We start from the raw sequence: 22,647 nt of genomic DNA on the forward strand, positions 1-22,647 counted from the left end.
CCCACCTCGCCGAGGCCTTCAGCCGGCCTGGGAGAATTAATTTCAGTTTGCCCACCCCTCTCCCTGGAACCCCCTAAAACCCGGACTAAAAATTTGATTAAAAATCCCCTTAGGTTGCGTTTTGACCACCTCTCGTGATTAAAAAATCCCTCATAGAGGTGGGCCCTCGTTAATGCTGTGGGCCAAACCTGCGAGAGAGGGGACTCTCGCAGGGCATGGAGGTCAGCCGCTGAATACATCACGGGCACACTGTTAGTAGAAAGGCTTGTGACAGTAGAAAGGCTTGCCTGTCTTAGACCGAAAAATTGACAGATTCATCATGTCCCTTCCTGCATCAGTGATTTTGTAATTTGTTATAATTATTACTGCTTTAGAATTTGTTTTGTTTTAAAATCTAGAGTAAAATTGGTTGGAAGAATGTGACTCGCTTATTGGTCTACACAACCGATGATGGTTTTCATTTTGCTGGGGATGGTAAGCTTGGAGCCATTTTAACACCTTTTGATGGAGAATGCCACTTGGAAGACAATATGTACAAAAAAAGCAATGAATATGTAAGTATACAAGTAGCTCTCAGCTAGCACTGCTATATGATAAGTAGTTTGCCTTTTCAATCTAGAGGTAGACTAGAGTTCATGTAAAACAGCTGGTCTGCACTATTCGCCCTCTAGAAATGAGAATCAAGATGCCAATCATTTTGACAATAAGAATGTGATTTACCAGATTATGTGCAACCCAATAAGCAATAATTATATTAAGGGCAAGATTTTATATTGTTTTTAATTACATCTAATTACACAATTGTATATGTATGTATGTGTTTCCATTATATATTTAGAGTAACATGTACTTGTGTCTCCATGTGTGCACACACACCCCAACACACAATGTGCTGCCTAAAAGAAATCCATAGAATAAAAAAAGAACAAACAACATATTAAAATGTAGTAAGGCTGTAAACACGTCAACAATTATTAAAGAGAAGACCTGCCAAACTTGTGTGAATGCAGAAGTTATTTGTGTTCATTAAAGCTGTACAAGATTTTTCAGGCTTCCTCTCTGGAAGCCTGGGGAAAAAATGAGTGGCTTTAATGAATGGCTGTGAAAGGGGCTGCCCTATCCACAGCACGTCTTGTAATCCCTGTCTAAGCATGCCACTTCAAACCCATTGCTCCATTGCCCATCCCATAACCCCTTTGGAAGAAAGGATGGTTTAGGACAGAAGACCTTGATTGTTTAGGCAAGACTAGTGAGGGTCACGTTCTGAGAGTGATCATCTCTGCTCCTGTAAAGCAAGAGGTCTCATAATCTTATGCTCTGTCACTCAAAGCCAGCGTTGCTCTCAGAGTGATGCTGCTTGAACTACCAGTCACATGACATGGTGCAAAAGAGAGACAGAGTAAAATAGTAGAATGCAATAGAGCATCCATACAACTAGGAATACAGTAAATAATCATTCAGCAATTATTCCACTTGTTCTAGCTCAGTGGACTTTTGTAGCAAGAAAAAGTGGGAAGAGATAAAGTGGGAAAATATGAGAGTTGTACAATGTCAGCCAAACAATACTTGTACTGCCCAGATGAAAAATTCGGGCTGAGACTGAAGCAGGGTGGTTTCTTGTCCAAACGTTAGGTCAGAATTAGTGAATGGGTTAGGACCATCATCTGTGTTAATTTGAAAACAGAGCTCTCACCCCATTTCCTTGGTTCGATAGGACTATCCTTCTGTTGGTCAGTTGATACAAAAACTTAAAGAAAATAATATCCAGCCCATTTTTGCTGTTACCCAAAAAGTCTACGATACATACGAAGTAAGTAAATCTCCAGTAACAAAGACAATTTTGTAAATTATGTCACATGAACAAAGCAAATGTTATTATGTTATGCTGCATGAAAGCTTATAAGATAATGCATGTTTGTTTTTTACTGGTAGAAACTGAGCAAGATGATCCCCAAGTCTGCTGTAGGAAAACTGCAGGAGAATTCAAATAATGTAATTCAACTCATCCAGCGTGCTTATGATGTAAGTGTTATTAATAATCTTCTTATCTTACTTAAGTTCACTGCCAGCTCATAGGCCATATACAACCCCTGGAAGCTGCCTGCAGTTCAACCCATCTGTCTCCATCCATCTCTCACTTCCAGGTAGCCTGACAATCTGCTTACTTACTGGCAAGCTGCAGAAGATCACTCTTGCAGTGAGGAAACAGAATATCTCGTGGCTTCTCATTTTCTTCCAGTTTAGTACTTTGGGAATTTAAAAAAACATAATAGTTTCCCCCTTCCCCCCCCCCATCTAAAAGTTTAACGCTAGTTCTTTTTTAAAATAAAATTTGTATTGCTTTTGAAATAATAATAAAAAAAGAAAAAGGAACAAGCCCAAAAGGATATGCATTACCGTATCAAAAGGCTGTGTAAAAAACTGCATGGTAAATGCTTAAAATAAATGAAAATATATAACAGGAAAAGATACTGTAAAGACCTACAATTCTCTATGTAATTGTTTAATACAAACATTATTTGTATTAGATAATGATAGAATACATGTGGGGTGACTGTGTAAGGAAGATCTATGTGTGTATTTGTGTGCATCCATCATGCAAAGCTGCGGCCCCAAAGATTTTGGTGTGGCCCTTGCAGTGAAAAAGAGTGCTAAGTCGGCTATTTATTTTACTCTTTGGAACTATATGTAATTTACTAAAAAAAGTGTCAGGCAGAAAAAGTAAAAGAAAAACAGCTGTTGGCTAGGATAACTGTAGCTTAGCTTACCATTTTGCTTGCCAGGTCAGAGAACAATGCATTTATTACAGGGAGAGAAAATCCAGCCATCTTCCAGAAACAAATGTTGCTGTTACTGTCTCTTGGTTTGGAAGACAATGTACTTACTATAAGAAGGTAGCAGTCAGTTGCATCAGTGGATCATCACTTACAATAAGATATGTCATCAAAAAGAGAGACACCAAAATTCTTTGGGGTTGATTAATTTTTTTTCTATTCTATATGTAAGATGTGTAGCAGTGTGAACTTACAGGCAATAGAATCTTGTTTTTCTTCCTCTGAATAATGACACAGGTTCTAGTCTTTTATCAAGTTTATTTTTATTTCATTTTAGGATTTATCTTCCAAAATTATTTTAGAACATAGCTCTGTGCCACGCTCCATCAAAATCTCATATGATTCCTTCTGCCTTAATAAAATACATACAAAGAATCAACCAAAAGGGGAATGCGACAATGTAAAAATCAAGGATAAGGTAGGGGGTAACTCATACATGGTTTCTGTTGAAAAGTATTTTGACTGTAATGTACATGAAAAGAAAAGGCTAGTTTCTCCATTTCAGAAAATATTTACAAAAAGTTTTTTTTTTATTTATGTACTAATTTATTTTTTAAGCCTGTTCACCAAAGCTGTTAAACATTCTGTTGAAAAGGTTTTTTTCTTTGAACTTAAAAGATACTATGCTCTTCTTAAAATTCCTTCCCATTCCTTCTTTTTACAACAATGCAAATGACATAAAATTGTGGTACATCCTTTCTTAAAATATATGGCTGAGTCCCTTAGAGACAGATTCTTGACAAAATGTTACATCTGGAGACAATCTTTATTGAAGTTGCTTTTGTATACATGTGGTGGCATTTGTTTTCCAAAGTACAGTTCCTGCTCAAGACAAATATACAGTAGAACAAAATGTAGCTTTTAATACTGGAGGTATCTCTCTCTCTCTCTCTCTCTAGTAATGCTAATTAATGGACTTATTAATCTAGAGTTCAGGACTGTTAAACAGGACTGTCTTTTTGGCAATCCTTTCTACTCCAAAGAACAAATAGGGACTGAGGTTAGTATGATTTATCGCTAGTTAGTGTTTATTACAATTCATATATAAAAACAAATATAGAATCTGCTAAAGTGAAACTAAATTCCTGCTTTTACACATTTATAATTTATTCTGATTTACCTTTACATATTAACTCCATATATTAATTATGTATTTGACCATTTTTAAAAAAATAAATCAATCCCCATACATGCTAATATGGGTATTTATTTATTTGTCAAATTTATACAGCTGCTTATCTCATAAAACAAGTGACTCTGGGCAATGTGTAACAAGCTAAAAACAGTTAAACTAAATACAGAAGTATTATTATTATCATTCAAAACATTAAAAACTATAAAAATCAAAGTTAAAAGGAGGAAATATTGAGCAAAGGGGTGTTAATAATGTAACATTTCTCTCAAAGTCTCTGCCTCGATCAGAGTGTATTCACTGGGGCAGTGAACAAAACATTTCTCCACCAGGACTCTGGCTACCCTAGCAGCCTGTTGATATTTAACTGGAAAAGCCTGGGCATAGCAGGTGAAATGATCAGTTACTACCAGAACATTTCCCTGTTCACTTGTATGGGGCTCCTGGAAAGATAAAAATTTTCATTGCGTACAATGTAAACAGGAATGACAATAACCTTCAACTTCAGCCTTAAAAGTTCTGTCTTGTCCCAAATCACCACAGTCATCATGTAAAGCAGCCAACACTGTTTCTTTATGCTTTTCAGAAACAATTGCTACTTATCTTCAGGACTATCTGAGGGGTTCCAATTTTTATACAACAGTTGGGCTTCCTTCAGTGAATCAGTCAGCAAAAACGTCCATTGGCCACTCTCTAGTTGCAAAAGGGGGGGGGGGTGTCTTCTGCTTTATCCTTCCTCAAATCTTTCTTGATAAGAACAGGCAGACCTCCATATTTCACTTGGGTTGGATTGGAATATAGCTTAGGGAAACACGTGGCAATGACCCCAATAGCTTCTGCCCCTATTGCTTCTCTAGTTCGATATCCAACTCCTTGGCACAGGGCTTGTATACCCTCTGGTGTCAACCAAGTCCATTCATCAGCAGTGGCTCCATAGGCTGTCTGAATCTCTTTTTCCCACTCCTGGTCAATACTTTAAACTGAAGAGGAGTCCAGAGAGGGCAATCAACCATCGATGTCCTGTGGCATCAGATTTGGCTGTCATGAAGAGGTATATAAGTGGGTTGTTGTTGGTCTTGATCTGCTCCATACAAATAGTTCTTCAACTTATCCACCACAGCCCACTTCAACTCCAGGAATTCCAGTTTATGAGTGGGGTAGTTCTCTGCTGGGGTGAGCTCCTACTAATATAGGCAACAGGGCTCAAATGTCCATCGTGCTTCTGATACATTACCCCACCAAGGTCATCTCTGCTAGTGTCGATATGTAGCTCATAGGGCCAGGTTTGGTCTGCTTAGGCCAGAACTGGAGGATTAGTCAGGCTTGATCACCATACTACAAAAAAGATGTTGAGACCTTGGAAAAAGGTCAGAGAAGAGCAACTAAGATGATTAAAGGCCTGGAGACTAAAATATATGAAGAACAGCTGCAGGACTTGGGTTTGGCTAGCTTAAAGAAAAGAAGAAACGGGGTGACATGATAGCAGTATTTCAGTATTTGAGGAGCTGCCACAAAGAAGAAGGGGTCAAACTATTCTCCAAAGCACCAGTGGGCAGGATAAGAAACAATGGTTGGAAACTGACCAAAGAGAGAAGCAACCTGGAATTAAGGAGAAACTTCCTAACAATGAGGACAATTAACCAGTGGAACAGCTTGCCTTCAGAAATTGTGGGCGCTCCATCACTGGAGATTTTTAAAAAGAGGTTAGACATTCACCTGTCTGAGATGGTATAAGTTCTCCTGCTCGAGCAGGGGGCTGGACTAGAAGACCTCCCGAGTCCCTTCCTATTCTATTCTATTCTATTCTATTCTATTCTATTCTATTCTATTCTATTCGCAAAAAGTCTGCTGATACTGTTTGGTCCATTCCCCCTGTATTGGCTCTTGAGATTTTCTGGGCCCTTTGTCTTGGCTGGGCTGACCATAGAAATGATCTCAATTCAGTTAAGTTTCAATTCAGAATTCTAGAAATTATCTCAATTCAGTTTTGGGGCCCAAGCCAGGAGGTGGCGGCTTCCAACTTTGTGCGGCCAGTCAACGTTCCTTCTGCAGAAACAACACACCTGAAATAGGTGACAGATGACTAATAAAACTGACACTTCTCAAAGGACAACTTCAACTCCTCATTGTGGAGCCATTTTAGGACCCGTTCTAGATGCTCCTCATGTTCTTCTAGTACAGGCATGTCAAACTGCTGGCCCGCAGGCCGGACGCGTCATGCGGAAGCCACACCCAGCCCATTGCCAGCAATGGCAAAACTGTCCCAATACATTGCGTGACATCATGTGACATCGCGAGTTTGACATGTTTGTTCTAGTGTCTCACCAAAAGCAATAATGTCATCCAAATACACCAGCACCTCAATCAGATTCATGTTTCCTACCATCCATTCCATGAGTTTCTGGGAGGTCGCTGAGGCTCCCAACAGACTCTGGGGCATCCAATTATACTCATACAACCCAGCAGGCAAATTAAAGTGGTCTTCTCTCAATCATAGGGTACATAGGAATCTGATGGCATCCACTTTTCAGATTATGCTGGCCATTGTTGAGCCAAATGGGAGGCAATGGGACATTTTTAGCTTGAGCAAAATTGCTCACCATAAGGTTTAACATTTTATATTATTGTGCTGTTTAATTGGATTTTATCTCAAAAGCCACCAGTTTAAAGTATTTATTGTGTTTATTGCCTTGGTGCTTGTTGCTATTATCTGTAGTTTTTTTTAAATTTGACTTTATTTTAAAGACCACTATTTTAATGTGCTTGCTGGGTTACTGGCTATATATTTATTGTCTTGGTGTTTGTTTCTATTACCTGTAGTTTGATTTTATTTTAAGGATCACTATTTTAATGTGCTGCTGTGTTACTGCTTATATGTTTATTGCAGTGGTGATAGTTCCTGTATAATTTGATGTTATCCTAACAATCATTATTTTAATTAAAGCCCATAACTCCCTCCAAAATGTGTTGGTATCCCTGGGCCAGATGAGCTAGTCACCTGGGAAAAGGGATAGAAGCACCTGATTGCTAATGGCCCCTTTGAGGGAAGCACTACAATAAAAACAGCACTTCAATAAAATGCACCATCCCCTTGAGGTCCCCAGGCCTGATGCCGCAGCCAGGTCATGAGGGCCTTCAGAAGGCCAGGGGAGGAGATTCCACAATGCAGGCACCATAGCAAAAAAAGGCACGCTCCCTAGCACCTGCCAAATGGGACTCCCTTGCCAACAGAACATTAATATACATTAATATAAACAATAATGTACATTAATGTTTAAATTTAGGAACCTAGTCTTAAGGCAAATCTCTGTAGTTTGGCCTTGTACATTGCTTTTTTGTATGTACTGTAGAGTTCCATTTATTTCATATAGTACAGACATGTCAAACTTGTGACGTCATGTGACGTTGCGCGACGTATCGAGACTATTTTGCCATTGCCGGCAATGGGGTGGGCGCAGCTTCTGTGTGATGTGTCCGGCCCATGGGCCAGCAGTTTGACACCCCTGATATAGTACTATGATTATTTGGTTTTTTTAACAATTTTATTTTATTCAAAAAATTAAAATCTAAAATCCAAAAGAAAAAAATTGAACAGAGACAAAACAAAACTAAACAAAAACATTGAAAAAATGTGAATTAAAAAAAACAAATGACAAAAATACATATCATCCTCCCAGTTGAACACTGACAAATCTATTGCAACAATAAATGGCTTTCCCGCCTTGAAAAGTAGGTCCCAAGTTTATAAGCTTGTAGATGTATTTGCAAACTGATTGACCTTTATACATTACATATGTGAAAGAAAAAGTAGTTAACAAATTTAAAATTCAAAGCACTCTGTTAACAGTCTGTTACTGTAATTTACTCATAGAAAGTTTCATGTTTACTACAAATTGCTCTGATCATTATCTCTGAATCCAGGGCCAAATACCCTTGTTTGGATCTTAGTAGTAAAACCTTTCTTTAGGTTATTAATTGGAAACTTTACCAACAATTGCATCTTATTTCCAAAGTTCATAAGTCTCTGTTGTAAATATCTCTACAACATCCATTGTTGAATAATCCTTGACATCACAGCATTTTATTTAACCAAGTGATAATCATAATTTGTCAATAATTAGATAAATAATTAATGAAATACTAGATCTCTACTAATTATTTTAAATGTCATTTGAGACTAGATGGGGCAGTCCTCTTTTTTTTTTTTTTTACAGATTACCTTCCAAGTGCAAATTACAGCAACATCATGCATTGAAAATCAGACTCTTACTCTGCAGCCTCTTGGTTTCACAGACTTCACCACTGTACATGTATACAGTCGGTGCAACTGTGAATGTGATGAGGAATTACCAAATAAATCTGATTGTAATGGACAAGGGATTATCACCTGTGGGATTTGCAGGTAATCTAACTATTTTAGCAACACAAGTCAAATATTTGCAATTGAGAACCAATTTGGTCTAGTGTTTAAGGCACCAAGCTAGAAAGCAGGAAACCACAAGTTCAAGTCCTGCTTTAGCCATGAAAACCAGCTGAATGACTTTGGGCTCTCAGCCCACCTCACCTCTCAGGGTTGTTGTTGTATGGAGGAAGGTGTTTTGGATATGTTTGCCGCCTTAAGTTATCTGTAAAAATAATAAAGATCGGGTATAAATAAGTAAATAATGGGATTAGAATTTCTGCGTTACCCAAAGCAGTCATATATTGCAACATCATGTTTCTGTATCACTTAGTGACAGCAATCTCAGCAGGTCCAGTTGCCATTGTAACTCCAGGACTATTTAGGTCATTAAGCAGGAAGAGGTGGGAATTTGGGGCAAGGAGTGCAGGGTGATGCACAGATGTCATGAGGTAGTACGCAGATACTGTAGGTAGGCACTATAGAAGGTGTGTGCAGATGCCGCAGGGGATGAGGGATGCTGAAAGCAGGAGCTACAGAGTGCGGGCAGGTGGGGGGTGCTATGGATTATGGGGTCCCTGGAGCTCTGTGAACTTGATTATTCTCTTGCGGACATTTCATTACCAAACTAGGTAACATCATCAGCTCTAGAAGGCAGTGGAGATTGCTCTCATTTTATATATATTTATTAGTGGCTTGCTCAGTCAGTGTTGATGGGAGTGGTCTTGGTGCTTCCTTGTTTAGGCTGTTGTTTACTGTTAGCTTGTTTGTCTGAGTTTGTGGTGCTTTGATTGTGATATTATTTACTTCTTGATTGTTGGTCTAATATTAATCTTGGTAATAATCTCTGCACATCTGGGTGTTGATTGCTGGTGAGGAGGTGTTTGGGTCTTTTGGGTTCCTTCTTGGCTTTTTGATTGTCCCTTTTGAATGGTATGTAGATGCTATTTAACTCTATGTATTATTGATATCTGATTTTTCTGTGTCAGGGTTCCAGGAATTCTCTAGCATTTTTGGACTTGGCTTGGTGTAGGATGTTCATAGTTTCCCAATTGAAACCATGATTAAGTCTGTCCATCTGTTGTAAAAATAAGAAGTTTTCCTCATGTTTTTTTGAACGCTAGTTGGTGTTCATAGATGTATTCTGCTAATCTTCTGCCTTTTATAGTTAGAGTAGTTTGGTCTGTAGTTTGGTTTTCCCTTTCCCAGCATGTCTCCAGGATGTAATCTTCATGAGGATTGTCAGCCTTTCTATGTGCTCTGATGTGCTGGTCTGTTCTAATTGTTCCTTGAGGTTTTCCATGGTGTGCTGATATTTGTTTAGTCTGAGGTGTGCAACCATGATCATGAGCCATATAATTTTCTGCTTACTTTCTTGGGCTATTTTCCATCCAGCTGTGCAGTTTATTGGAGGTTTGTCTTTGACACTGGTGGGCAGGGCATGCACCTGGAACCACCAAGACCCCTCCTACCATCACTGACAAGCAAGCCACTAGTGCATAAAAGAAAGCAAACCCCACTCTGTCAGAAAACCAAGCTCAGAGAGCACCACCGCTCTACCCTGAGGTACAAATATTCTCAGTGGGATTCAAATATATGAACAACCGATTCTCTGTGTGGATGCCACTTCTGGAAGTCCATTCTGGGCCTGGGCAACAAAAAATTAGCTACCGGTTCTGCCGAAGTGGTGCAAACCAGATGAATCCCACCACTGTCCTCACTTCTTTGTGAGGACAATTAACCAGTGGAACAGCTTGCCACCAGAAATTGTGAGCGCTCCAACACTGGAGGTTTTTAAGAAGAGACTAGACAGTCACTTGTCTGAAATGGTATATGTTCTCCTGCTCGAGCAGGGGGCTGGACTAGAAGACCTCCAAGGTCCCTTCCAGCTATTCTATTCTATTCTATTCTATTCTATTCTATTCTATTCTATTCTATTCTATTCTATTCTTGCTACAGAGTATCTCAAACTTCATAGGAGTTTCATAGGCGTTGCAAGCTCCTCAGGAGGCAGGAGCAATTTGTGGGAGTGAGTTGCAACCTTCCCTGCTCATTACCCTGTTGACTTTGTTGTGGGAAGCCAGCAAGGAAGGTTGCAAATGGTGATCATATGACTATGGGGAGGGGGTGCTATAATGGTCAGAACTTCAAGAAACAGTTGTAAGTACTGTCAACTTTGGGACAAACTGAACTGAAACCATTTTTCATTTTGTCTTTGTTGCAACAGTTTAGTTTAGAGATTTTAGATGAAGGAGGGGGAAGGGGGATGTTAAGTTTCTCAGTTAGCCATAACAATGCTTCTGTGTGAGAATCAAGGTCAGCCCTGATAAGGGTTGAAAAGCTGGGAGGAGAGCCCACGGTTTGAAATAATTGGTGAATGTGATTTATGACAGCAATTTGGGGTGGGAATTGCAACTTGTTATTTTGTAGCCTGAGGGAGGGGATTTCAGTCTTGGGTTCACCTATGTAAGTGCCGATATTTTGTTTCCTGAATAAAATGTTCTTTAAGGAAGAAATCTTTGCCTTGAAGTTCTTTTAAATGGTTTCATCTATCGGAACCATGATATCTTGTTCAGTGCCATTGTAACTTTGAATGGTCGCTGAAAAAGTGGTTATAACTTGAGAACTATCTGTACATCAATATTTTCAAGCAGTCTGTCTATCAAAAACTGCTCTTATAGAAAAAAAACAAATGCTTGCTTGAATTTTTCAAGGCAAGGAATTTAATTGAGAACAATAAATAGTAATAAAAACATTTTGGGGAGGGCTCATGGTCTCCCAGTTTCTAGACTAGTGCCTTAATCACTACATCAAACTGGCTCTCTGAGTACCTACCTAGCAAATATTTATTACTGAATCATTTTCTTATCAAATTCACAAATCTTCTGGGTAATTTTTATTTAACACATGCATACTATACAGAAACTTTAAAAAAATGTAAAACATAAATTTATGAAACAAAGTGGAAATAAAAAATATCTGATTGTATATACTTAGAAATAGAATATTTGCCTGAAGCCTTTGTGATTGTCGCAAGTGAATTCAAATAGCAATTTACTAACCTGAAAAGAATTATGTAATCTGTACAGTCTGAGCAACAGAGGCATCCATGGGCTGGATCCTGACAAAAAAGAAATTAGTAGAATAATTCTGTGCCTCTCCATCCAGAAGTAGGAATCCTTCTGTTGTGATTCCTCACCAGCCAGTGGACCCGGCAGCTGAGTCAGAGGAATCAGAGGAGGAAGAGGGGTCTGGAGTGACATCAGAGTCAGAGGAAGGCTCTGAGGAATTCCAAGACTTACATTCTGACAAGGAGCCTGGCCCCTCTACTCGCACTCAGGCTGAGACACAGCTGTGCTGGGAGTCTGAGTTGGACAGTGATGAATCACAGCTGGAAGATATCCAGGATGCACATAAACGCCAACAAGAAAAGAGAGTCAGACAGAGGAATGCAATGGCGTGGCTCCAAAGGCACAGGAGAAGGCATTAGGAAGCCACGCCTTGGCTGCATAATAAAAGGGAAGGTGTGGGAGGTGCTGGTTGCCAAAGGCAACCGTTTGTGTTGAGGATCAAGTTTCTATGAACTGTGTTTTGTTTGCCTTGGACTTTGACTCAAGTCTGTGAATAATAAAAGGGGATTGGTTTTTTCCTGCAGTTCCAGCCTGCTTGTTGGAAGAGGGGTTTCTCCTTGTGAGCTTAACAAGGACTCACGTAGGCTGGGACAGAACACCTTCTTTGATGAGTATATATGGATGCAGACTGTATAGTAGCAGATTATAAATACAGATAAAGGAAACTGTAGTTGAAAATAAGGTTGATCATAATAATGATGCTTGCTAACTCTATTCTTTGATGTTGAATATGTCTTCTCTCATGCCAGATGCAATGCTGGCTATGTTGGAAAGAACTGTGATTGTAAGACTGGAGGCAAAACCAGGAAGGAACTGGAAAAAACCTGTCGAAAGGACAATTCTTCAGTCATTTGTTCTGGCCTGGGAGATTGTGTATGTGGACAATGTATTTGCCATACTATGGCAGATTCCAAAAAGCATATTTATGGTCCCTTCTGTGAATGTGACAACATGAACTGTGAACTTCACAATGGTCTAATGTGTGGAGGGGAAGGTAAGTGATTGATGAAAGCTGAATATGAAAATACCAAATTTATCTCCTCTGGCCTTTGATACTATTACTCCAGACATTCTTACTATAAGCTGTAAAACATATGATTCCCATTACACACTGTTATTTTTCTGTATTTTACAAAGAGTTGTATAAATAGAAATTTAATCCACACTGTATAATTTGGAAGTAAATCAGCTGATATCCATATACCTAGGATGAATTTTTGTGTTCCTATAAATAAATATTGACCATTTCCTTTAGAATATTGTTTATTTCACAGTTTTTGAACATCCAATTTGCCAGGGACAAGTTCTTGCATTGAGGATCACTGCAGTATTTTTCATATGATGCCCAGAATTCCAGGGCTTCTGTACCTGCAGTGGATCACTTCTGAATGGCTGGCCATGTGCAGTAGAGTGCTGGCCTGTATTTAGTAACCCTTTCTAGATAACCCATTTTGGATGTTATGTGTCAAGGACAGATGCAAAGAAATGCTTTTGGCCCTAACCTCTCTAATTTCTCTTTTCAGAAAGAGGCGATTGTGACTGTGGGAAATGTAAATGTAACTCAAAATATGATGGCACTGCCTGTCAGTGCCTAGCTTCAACAGAAAAATGCCTGAATAAATATGGGAATGTGTGCAGTCTCCGGGGGGAATGTCAATGCAATACATGCAAATGTAATGGACGCTATCAGCCCCCTCTCTGTGAGGAGTGCCCAAGCTGCCCATCTCCCTGTGCCAGATATATGTAAGTGATATGCGGGAACTGTCTACTTTGATCCAACTCCTTATCCTCACTTAATTTCACTTTGCTATTTGTAACATACAGATCAATCAGCCTGACATCATTACCTGGAAGATCCTGGAAAAGATAATCAAATACTTTAAAACCAGCAAAGCTATTACTGGAAGCCAACATGGGTTTGTCAAAAAGAGATAATGCAAGACAAATCATATTGAATTATTTGACAAAATGACTAAATTAGGGACCAGCCCAATGCTAAGACATAGTATACTTGGACTTCAATAAGACACTTGACATAGTAGACCACAAACTACTTCTTGGTAACTACCTTGAGAGATAAATTGCACATTCAACATGCAGTCCTCAATGGAACTACATCCACATGGAGGAAGCATGCAAGGTTCTGTCTTAAAACCCAGTACTCTCCGACATTTTCATAATTGATTTAGATGAGGGGTGAGAAGGGGAACTCATCAAAAATACAGATGACACCAAGCTGGCAGGAATAGGTAGCACTTTAGAAGATAGGGTCAAACTCCAGAAGGATCTTGACAGACTTGAATACTGGGCCCTATCCAACAACATGCAATTCAGTGGTGAGAAAGGTAAGGTTTTATACTTAGGGAAGAAAAACCAAATGTACAAGTAAAGAATAGGTGGTACTTGGCTCAACAGCAGTAACCGTGAGATGGATCTAGTAGTCCTAATGGGCAACCACTTAAATGTAAGCCAGCAGTGTGCTGCAGCTGCCAAAAAAGGCAATGCAGTTCTAGGTTGCATCAACAGTGGGATAGTATCACATGAAGTGTTAGTGCCATTTTATACTGCTTTGGTAAAATCACACTTGGAATACTGTATACAGTTTTGGTCACTATGATACAAAAGAAGATGTTGAAACTCTAGAAATGGTACAGAGAATGGCAACAAAGATGATTAGGGAGCTGGAGGTTAGAACATGAAGAATGGTTGCAGGAACTGGGTATGTCTAGTCCAGGGGTCTTCAAACTCGGCCCTTTTATGACTCATGGACTTCAACTCCCAGAATTCCTCAGCCAGCGTGTCTGGCTGAGGAATTCTGGGAGTTGAAGTCCATGAGTCATAAAAGGGCCGAGTTTGAAGACCCCTGGTCTAGTCTAATGAAGGGAAGGATGAGGGATGATATATGAGAGCAATCTTCCAATATTTGAGGGGCTGTTGCAGAGAAGAGGGTGTTAACTTATTTTCTAAAGCTTTCTGGAAAAAATTCTAATGCTGGAAAGAAAGAGAAGAACGGGATGACCAGTAACAAGATGAATCAGGTTAGGAACAGATTATCATAGAGAAAATCTGTGTGGTTGCCAAGAGTTGACATTGACTTGATAGCATATAATCAGTCTATCAGTAGTTAATCTAATAGGAAAGATTTTCTTCAGAATAACAGAAAAATAGAGTTGGAAGGGATCTTAGAGGTCTTCTAGACCAACTCTCTATTCAAGAAGGAGACTTTATACCATTCTGGACAAATGGCTGTCCAAACTTAAAAACCATCCAGTGATGGAGCACCCACAACTTCTGGAGGCAAGCCATTCCATTGATTAATTGTTCTCATTGTTAGGAAATCTCTCTTAGTTCTAGGTTAGATCTTTCTTTGATATGTTTCCATCCATTGCTTCTTGTCCTGCCTTCAGCTCCTTTGGAGAATAAATCAATCCCCTTTTTTCTGTGGCAAACCCTTAGATATTGAAACACTGCCATCGTGTCACTCTTTGTCCTTCTCTTCATTAGCTATCAGTTAAATGTTAAATGTAATTTTACAGTAGCAATAATGCAGCAAAATTATTTTTCTGTCATTATATCCAGGGCTTTTTTTCTCATAGAACGCCCAGAACGTAGTTCCGGCACCTTTTTTGGATGGAACCTTGTAGGGTAGGCAAGGCGGGTTGTATGACGTGTGTGAGTTCCGGCACCTTTTTTTTTTTTTTTAGAAAAAAAGCACTGATTATATCCATGACCTTGAATAAATTACTTTCCTAATCAGACTGTATGTGAAACTACTTGCAGCCAGAGGTGTGTGTGTCTTCCATTGTTTGGAGGCTTGCCAGAAACTTGGAAGCATTTGGGGAAAAATTGGAGCAATTAAAGGGCAGTTTGAATTGCCAGCTGACTGCATTGCCTCTGTGCTGTGCCCTGGGTCATCACAGTTTTGATTTAGAAGAACAAATTCAAATTCACATTGTTTTCTTAAAAATCAAAAACCTTTGGAGGCATGATAAGATCTGAAGCAATTCTAAAAATGTATTTGATCACCCAATGTAAATATACGGGTTTGTGGATACAGAACTGAAGACATTCATCAATACTTTAGACCAGGGGTGTCAAACTTGCAATGTCACGTGACGTGTCGTGAGGTAATACAACTTTTTTTTCCATTGCTAGCAATGGGGTGGGTGCGGTTTCGGCATGATGCATCTGGCCTGTGGGCCGGCAGTTTGACACCCCTGCTTTAGACAGATCATTAGTCCAGCATATTGTATATGCATGGGGCATTCCCTTTCAACTGATCAGAAAGAGATATAGGCAGTCAGACAGACAGATAGACAGACAGACACCGGTAAATAGATAGAGATAGATGATAGGTAGAGTAGAGGTATAGATATATGTGTTGTGTTGTGTTATGTTGTGTTATGTTATGTTATGTTATGTTATGTTATGTTATGTTATGTTATGTTATGTTATGTTATGTTATGTTATGTTATGTTATGTTATGTTATGTTATGTTATAATACATTCCCAAGCTATCATGGTGAGAATTAATATGATCAATAGTTTATCATTTCTGATTTATTGTCAAGAGTGAAAATTTGGCAGCTACCTGCCTCTCTGTTTCGTCTTGCCATTAGAGTAAAGGCGTGGGAGGTTTTGCTTTTGAATGAGTTAGTTAGAGAAATGAAACCTCTCCAGTTCTACGGAAGAGAACTTGTTTACATGAGCTACATAGACACCTGGGGGGTTTGGCTGGGAAAGTCATTGTTATATGCTATGGTCTGATGCCTTGGGATAGAATAGAATAGAGTAGAGCTAAAAGGGACCTTGAAGGTCTTCTAGTCCAGCCCCCTGCTTAAGCAGGAGAACCTATACCATCTCAGACAAGTGACTGTCTGGTCTCTTCTTAAAAATCTCCAGTGATGGAACACCCACGATTTCTGGAGGCAAGCTGTTCCCCTGGTTAATTGTCCTCGCTGTCAGGAAATTTCTCCTTAATTGCTTCTCTCTTTGTTCAGTTTCCAACCATTGTTTCTTATCCTGCCCTCTGATGCTTTGGAGAAAAATGTGACCCCCTCGTCTTTGTGGCAGTCCCTCAAATACTGGAATACTGCTATCATGTCACCCCATTTCTTCTTTTCTTTAAGCTAGCCAAACCCAAGTCCTGCAGCCATTCTTCATATGTTTTAGTCTTTAGGCCTTTGATCATCTTAGTTGCTCTTCTCTGAATTTTTTCCAAACTCTCAACATCTTTTTTGTGATAAAGTAACCAAAATTGGCTGCAGTATTCCAGGTGTGGTCTTACTAGGGTTTTATAAAGATACTAATAAAGGTACTAATACTTCGTGTGATCTTGATTCTACGCCTCTGTTTATACAACCCATGATTGTATTAGCTTTTTTGGCTGCTGCTACACATTGACCGTTCACTAGGACTCCAAGGTCCCTCTCACAGTTACTGTTTTTAAGGCAGGTCTCCCCCAGTCTGTACTTGTACCTTTGATTTTTCCTGCCTAAATATAAAACTTTGCTTTTCTCCACATTGAAACTTATTTTGTTGGACAGGGTCCATTGTTCAAATTTGTCAAGATCTTTTTGGATCCTGGGTTTGTCTTCCAGGGTGTTGGCTACTCCTACCAAACTGCAAATTTGATGAGTTCCCCTTCAATTCCCTCATTTAAGACATTTATGAAGATATTGAACAGTACTGGGCCTAAGACGGAACCTTGTGGTACCCCACTGCTTACTTCTCTCAGTGTGGATGTAGTGCCGTTGAGGACTACTCGTTGAGTACAGTTTGCCAGCCAGCTACAGATCTATCTGTTGGTGATGTTGTCTATTCCACCTTTTTCTAGCTTACCAAGGAGTAGGTTATGGCCTACCTTATCAAATGCCTTACTGAAGTCTAAGTATACTACGTCCACAATATTTTGCTGGTCTATTAGTTTAGTCACTTTATCGAAGAATGAAATAAGATTGGTTTGGCATGATTTGTTTCTGACAACCCCGTGCTGGCTACTAGTTATAACTTTGTTTGCTTCTACTTGTTATAAAAGATCTGTTTTATAATTATCTTTTCCCAGGTATTGATGTTAAACTGATTGGTACTTAGTTTCCTGGGTCTGTTTTTTTTCCTTTCTTGAAGATGGGGACCACATCAGCTCTTTTCCAATCCTCAGGTACTTCTCCGGTGCTCCAGGACTTTTGAAAGATATGGTGCAATGGTTCTGAGATAACATCTGCCAGCTTCTTCAGAACTCTGAGATTTTAGAGTTAGTTTTTCCTTGCCTTCACCAGGCCATGTATTCAATAAAGAGTAAGCTTTTCAGAGATGAAAATAATCCTGGACTTTTATTTGGATACTTGAGCTGGAGGTTGACATTTAGATTACAGACCATAACAAACTCTAAAAGACAACTATATAGGTGCCATTGCCCATGAGAAGAGTATATTCATTTTCAGAGCTTCCCTAAGCTGCTCCATTGGGTACAAAATGATGTAAACTCTTTAGTGAACATGCAAGGCATAGTTGTGCATAATTACAGCTTTTCCCTCTTGATGTTTTTGTTGATTAGCCTTTATTTCCTTCTGTAATATCTACATATGCACAAACTTAGCAAATAGAAATTTATCAGTAGGGCCCATGCACACATTGCAGTCTCTTCCCATCATTATTCAAGATCCAGGGAAATGTCCAATCATCCTAATTCTCCCTCTCAAAAACAAAAATCTTGATCTTATTTTTAAAACATGGCAGCAATACATACTCTAATAAATAAAAAGTAAAGCTCATTATAATAACACATCCAAACACACAATAACAAATTTAATTTAAAAGTCCCAAAGTGCATCATTTTTACTATTCATGTTTTGATCTTCATATTAACAGTGGGACAGTGAGCCAACTGCTATATTGTCAATCAGTCCTCAGTATAAAGGGTTAAGCAAAACCGAGCTTAACTGAAACCATTTCCATTGGTTTCCCAACCTATTCAGGAATTGGCATCAATAAAATCCATTCCTGTCTGTAGATTTTGGTATTAAAAATACAAAGAGGGAGCCTCCAACAAATCCTAGGCTCCTGGAGAGATATCTGCTGTACAACTAGATTTTATTGCTCCACTTCAGGTTCATCTTATTTATATCATAAAATGATTTGGAGGGAGTCTCATTAGGATAGTCTCCATTCTCCTCAGTAAACAATACCAGTTGACCAGGGACAGTTAATGTAAACCCCAGGAGATCTCATCTATTTGAAGTTAGCTCATACTTTTTTTTATTGGTTTTCTTTTGCACACATATGTTAATTTTTCCAATCAACGGGTTGTCTGGGGTTAGCTATGCTAATACATATTCGATTCCTAATCCTTCATTCTTTCCTCTAACCATCAAAATAAATCCCAAATTTGGTAGTAGTCTGTGTCTTCTTTATCTTTCAGTCTCATAGTTAATCTGTCCATCTCTGCACATTCCAATATTTTTCTGATTATTTCTTCTTCTGATGGCAATCCTTCATTCTTCCAGTATTGTACAAAGATTATTCTTGCTGCTGTAGTGATGTGTAAAATTAAATATAAACTCTGCTTATTAATCTTTTCAGGCATTATACCTAGTAAAAAAAAGTTCAGGTTTAAAATTCACATGTTCACCTAATATTTTTTCTAACCACGTATGTATCTTTTTCCAATAAGCCTTAGCTTTGCCACATGTCCACCAGATGTGGTAGTACGTGCCTGCATTGTGTTTACATTTCCAGCTTCTATCTGACATATTTTTAAACATTTTTGCTAATCTTGTTGGTGGCAAGTGCCATCTATAAAACATTTTATACAAGTTTTCTTTATCTGAAGTTGACATTGTTAATTTGTAGTTTCTCTCCCATAGCATTTGCCACTTTTCTAGTTCTATATTATACCCAAAGTTTTTCACCCATCTTATCACTGTTTCTTTAACTTGTTCGCTTTCCATTTCCAAAATTAACAAAAAAATTGTACATTTTCTTAATTAATTTTTCATCTGAGGTTAACAAAATCTTATCAAACACAGTTTGATCTTTATAAAATCCATACACTTTCACATCTTTTTCATATCTATTTTGTATCTGTAAATGTGCCCACCATGAAAAGTTGATCCCCTGATTTTCCAGTTCTTGCTTAGATTTTAAATTCCCATCAATATTTAGAATATCTCTATATGCCCATATTTTTTCAAAGTCTACCATGTTCGGATGTACAAATGCCTCCAATGTTGATAACCACTGTGGAATTTTTAGGTATATTTTAGCTTTAATTTTTTCCCATACTGTTAACAAAGCATTTCTTATAAAGTGATTTTGAAAATACTTATGAACTCTATTTTTCCCATACCATAAGAAAGCGTGCCACCCCAATTGTAAATCATGTCCCTCTAAATATATCAACCTTTTGTTTCTAAGCATTATCCATTCTTTCACCCATGTTAAAACAGATGCCTGATAATACAACGCCCATTCCGGCAGCCCAAATCCTCCATTTTCCTTAGCATCTTGTAGTGTTTTCATCTTCATTCTAGCTTTCTTCCCCTGCCAAATAAAGTTCAAAATTAATGAGTTTAAATCTTGAAAAAAAAATTCTCAAGTTTTATCGGAATTGTTTGAAATAAAAATAGAATCTTCGGTAGTACGTTCATTTTTACTGTAGCAATTCTTCCTAATATTGACAACTGCAGATTTTTCCATCTTTCCAAGTCTAGCTTTATTTGTTTCAATAATTTTGTATAGTTGTCTTCTTTTATTGATGAACATTTGGCCGAAAGATGTATACCTAAGTAACCTCTGTTTTCTCTAGCATTTGCCTTTTCTGTTTATCTGTGAGATTCTTAACTATTACCTTAGTTTTTACTTTATTTATTTTTAATCCCGCCATTTCTCCATACTCTTCTCTCTTTCCCCATAGCTTAGGGATCATCTCTAAAGGTTCTTCCAAAATAAATACTAGATCATCAGCAAATGCTTGTAACTTATATGTTTCATCTTTTATCTTCAATCCTTTGATTTCTGTGTCCTGTCTAATCCTTTTATTTAAAACTTCCAAAGTAAAAATAAATAATAATGGGGATAGTGGACACTCTTGCCTTGTGAGGTTAGCTCATACTTGTCATCCTCCTGATACAGAACTTACATAGTATATATTTTAGTAAGTCTGGGTTCTCTCAGCTTTACATCCTCCTCATTTATAATATGCTATAATATACTATATAAAATATAGATCTGTTGTATCATGGTTCTGTTATGAAACTTTTAAAAAAAGCTTTCCTTCTTGGTTTTTTTTTTTTAGTTCCTGTGTTGAATGTCTTGCTTTTGGGAGTGGTCCATTTCAGAAGAATTGCTCTGATAATTGTTCAAATATTATTGTTGAAAGTAAAGTGCAACCAAAAAGTAAAGAATGCAGGGAAAAGGATTCAGAGAATTGCTGGATCTCTTACACAATGTTTCAGACTGATGGAGAAGAGCACTATTCTATTACAGTCAAGACTGAGAAAGGTATGCTTTTAGTGCCACATCACCAAAACTAACATCTGCTCTTCATTGTAATATCTTTTGACTAGAAATAGCACGAGTGCTGTGTAATTGCTAGACACAGCCAATAACGTAAGCAGATCTTGGCCTTCACTGTTTAAGTGATGGGAAGAGAGGCAACTTGTATTGTTCACCATTTTGAGAGGAACTCATGAGGCTTTTTCTTCCTTGTGATGGAAGACCCTATAGCCGTGGTGGCAAACCTATGGCACGTGTGTCACAGGTGGCATGCAGAGCCATCCCTGTGGGCACATGCACCATTGCCACAGACAGAGGGACGCAGAGCCGGGCTGCTCCCCTCCCCCTCTTGGTCGGGCAAAGGGTGGGCACATGCCAGATCCTGCCTTCCTCCACTGCCGCCACCCCCATCAGCGTGAGGATGGTGGGCACAGCTTCGCTTCTGGATCTGCTACCTGACACCATCGGCCAGTCAACCATGCAGGAAAGCAGGAGGAGGTGGAGGGGCAGCCATGGGTCTGGAGCCACCTCGGCTGCTTGCTGGCAGCCCAATGAGGCAGCGGATTTCGCGCACCAGCTGCCCCTCCTGCTTCCCTGCATGGTTGACCAGTCAGAGCAGCAGCAGAGGCCACCCCTGTCAGAGCCGTTGAGTGGATGGGTCCAGACCAGGCAAGGGCTTCCTTCCAGCCATCCTGAGACCATCTCCGCCTGCGCCGATGGGGCTCCGTGGCCAGTTCGCCATTATGTAGGATAGCCAGCATGCTGTGGCTGCTGACAGACACTGTTGGCCCCCATGTGCTTGCTGGCCTCTGTGTGTGAGGGCCAATGGTGTCAGGCAGCAGATCCGGAAGCGAAGCTGTGCCCACCATCCTCGCACTGGTGGGGGTGGCGGCAGCAGGGGAAGGCAGTATCTGGCATGTGCCCACCCTTTGCTGCTGCCCCACATCATCCCGCATGCACCTCTGGGCCGTGCATGCAGGACGATGTGGGTGGCAGTGGGGAGGGATGGGCATGCACCACAGCTCACCTTCTCCCGCCACTGCCTCCATCAACGCGAGTGTGGGCAGCACAGCTTCGCATCCAGATCTGCTGCTAGCCAGGCTTGACAATGCAGGGATCACTGCCGCCGCCTCCTGCTTCCCTGTGTGGTTGGCTGGTCAAGGGGCTCAGAGCAGCAGGAGGAGCAGTAGCCTCTGCCTGTCAGAACCACCATGTAGACAGGGCCCGCACGAGGTGAGGGCTCCTTTCTGGATGTCCTGGGGCCGTCTCCGCCCACGCCAATGGGGCTGCCATGATGCAGGACAGCCAGCATGCTATGGCTACTAATGGACACCGTTGGCTCCCATGCACTCGCTGGCCTCTGTGTGTGGAGGCTGATGGTATCAAGCAGCAGCTGCTCCGGCCCTTGCCTTGCTTTGCCCCGTGGCAATTGGCACACTCACCCTGCCTCACCTTGCCTTACCCCATAGGACAAGCCTCTGGTCCACCACCCCACCCGCCAGAGACCCCCTCGATCTCCCCCAACTCTGCCCAGCCCCCACAGGCGTCCCCCATGAGCATCATCGAGGTGGCCACACCCACCGTGGCACACTCACCCAGTCAGCCATGACCACCGCGGCCACCCCCATCCAGTCAGCCACACCCACCCAGCACCTG

At 39.9% G+C, this 22,647-nt stretch overlaps 1 protein-coding gene across 1 annotated transcript in view; it reads left to right on the forward strand.

Moving 5' to 3' along the window:
- Nucleotides 1-22,647, forward strand: part of ITGB2 (integrin subunit beta 2) — a 45,382-nt gene that overhangs the window by 21,643 nt on the left and 1,092 nt on the right. The window contains exons 7-14 of the mRNA XM_015812326.1: nucleotides 399-554; nucleotides 1,715-1,810; nucleotides 1,933-2,022; nucleotides 3,112-3,252; nucleotides 8,181-8,368; nucleotides 12,246-12,490; nucleotides 13,020-13,239; nucleotides 20,792-20,997. Of these exons, the coding sequence (XP_015667812.1) occupies nucleotides 399-554; nucleotides 1,715-1,810; nucleotides 1,933-2,022; nucleotides 3,112-3,252; nucleotides 8,181-8,368; nucleotides 12,246-12,490; nucleotides 13,020-13,239; nucleotides 20,792-20,997 (1,342 nt within the window). The remainder of the gene's footprint in view (nucleotides 1-398; nucleotides 555-1,714; nucleotides 1,811-1,932; nucleotides 2,023-3,111; nucleotides 3,253-8,180; nucleotides 8,369-12,245; nucleotides 12,491-13,019; nucleotides 13,240-20,791; nucleotides 20,998-22,647) is intronic.

This window comes from Protobothrops mucrosquamatus, unplaced genomic scaffold (assembly GCF_001527695.2).
Source record: "Protobothrops mucrosquamatus isolate PMUCROS unplaced genomic scaffold, P.Mucros_1.0 scaffold78, whole genome shotgun sequence".
NCBI lineage: Eukaryota > Metazoa > Chordata > Lepidosauria > Squamata > Viperidae > Protobothrops > Protobothrops mucrosquamatus.